The following is a 1,497-nucleotide window of genomic DNA, read 5'->3' on the forward strand; positions in this document are numbered from 1 at the left end:
CACAATTGCTCTTAAAAGCCTGTGGGCCTACCACTCTCCATGGGTCAATGATCTTACATTATCAGGTGACAACGGGCTAGAACCACATGGCTGGACTTGAGGCCCACGCTGCAATTTCAAGTGTAAGACACACTTTACTACACTGCATGTACAAAAACCCAAGGCAGATCCAGATATTCTGTCACAGTCTATAACAGTAAAGAGGGAAGAAAAATAATGACAGTGGGTTTCAAGAATATCATACCTCCTTTAATGTATCTTCTCTGATATGAGTAAACACAAGGAATCATACATTTAAATCAGATTCCCCTTTCCAAATAGGATTTAATCATTGTAGTAAAGATAGGTCCGGAAGAGTCCATTGTGACAACTCTCGCTGTAATAGCTAATCTACAGAAGAATGCATAACCACCTTCAATCACTTTTACCATTCTCTTTCTACATCTGCATTTCTGGTTATTATAAAGTAATTAAATTCTTCCTTTTCCTCGCTACAACCACCAACCAGTTGCCATGGAGGGTGGAGTCGAACCTTCAACTTTTTGGTTAGCAGTCGAACGTATTAACTGTTTACACCACCTAAGGACTTCTACCTACACCTAAGCAAAAAAAAAAAAATAAATAAAAGGAACTGGGCAGTGACCTGTATACACATGGACAGAAAATTTCCGAAGCTGGGGAACAGCAACTGAATTTGTAAAAGGCATGCTGCTGAGCCATTCGGTTGGGATGCACCCTCCCCTTTATAAGGAATGCAAGAAAACAATAATCCCATGGAGCAAAGATAACATGCTACAAACTAAAATAAATTAGCATGATAGAAAACACCAAGTTACTCAATTTGTTGTTGCTGATGCTGCTTGGCTCTTCCATGGTCAAAAGGGATACTGCATCTATCACTTAGCTCTTATCGTACAACCAGGCAAGCTACACAGAGTTTTGAAGGCCCTATGCAGTCGTCATGGCAGAAGGCCCCACAGCCTTTGCACACAATCATGGCTTTCAGCCGGCAAGAACATTTCAGTTCCAACTCATCGGCATTGTTGCTGTCGGCAAAGTTCTGGACAGGCATCTGAGCGTTCTGACCAGGCAGGCCTGTGGCAGGGTTGGAGCCACTTCCCAAAATCCCAATGGACTTTTCAATTGCTGATGCTGCCCTTTTGAAGCTCGTGCTACCAAAGTGTATTGTTGGGTAATTTCCACAGAGCTGCTGCTGTTGCTGCACCTGCATTTTCTGAGCAGCTAATTGGGTAAAAGGCTTTTGCGGCTCAGAAAGCAAATAGGAAGAGAAATCTGCATTTTTTAGCGCAAAGGCTTTTAACTGTTCTTTCATTTCATTCTGGTCATAGGAAACTTGTTTCATGCCCAGTTCGCAGCTGCTGCTCAAGCCTTCCTCAAAAGAAAGAGGTTCCGATTTGATATTGCTACATATGCCCGCGGACTGTGGCCAACTAAGTCTTTTAGTGGTTTCCATGGTAACTGGTGGCTGTTTTTGAT

The 1,497-nt window shown here is 42.6% G+C and overlaps 1 protein-coding gene across 1 annotated transcript in view; it reads right to left on the minus strand.

The window, feature by feature from the left end:
- Window positions 1-907: 907 nt before the first annotated feature.
- ASXL3 (ASXL transcriptional regulator 3) overlaps window positions 908-1,497 on the minus strand; it is a 162,104-nt gene continuing 161,514 nt past the window's right edge. Inside the window, exon 11 of the mRNA XM_023741179.1 lies at window positions 908-1,497. This exon is cut by the window's right edge and continues 3,070 nt beyond it. Coding sequence (XP_023596947.1) covers window positions 908-1,497 — 590 coding nt within the window.

Source organism: Trichechus manatus, unplaced genomic scaffold, assembly GCF_000243295.1.
Source record: "Trichechus manatus latirostris isolate Lorelei unplaced genomic scaffold, TriManLat1.0 scaffold00175, whole genome shotgun sequence".
Classification (NCBI taxonomy): Eukaryota; Metazoa; Chordata; class Mammalia; order Sirenia; family Trichechidae; genus Trichechus; species Trichechus manatus.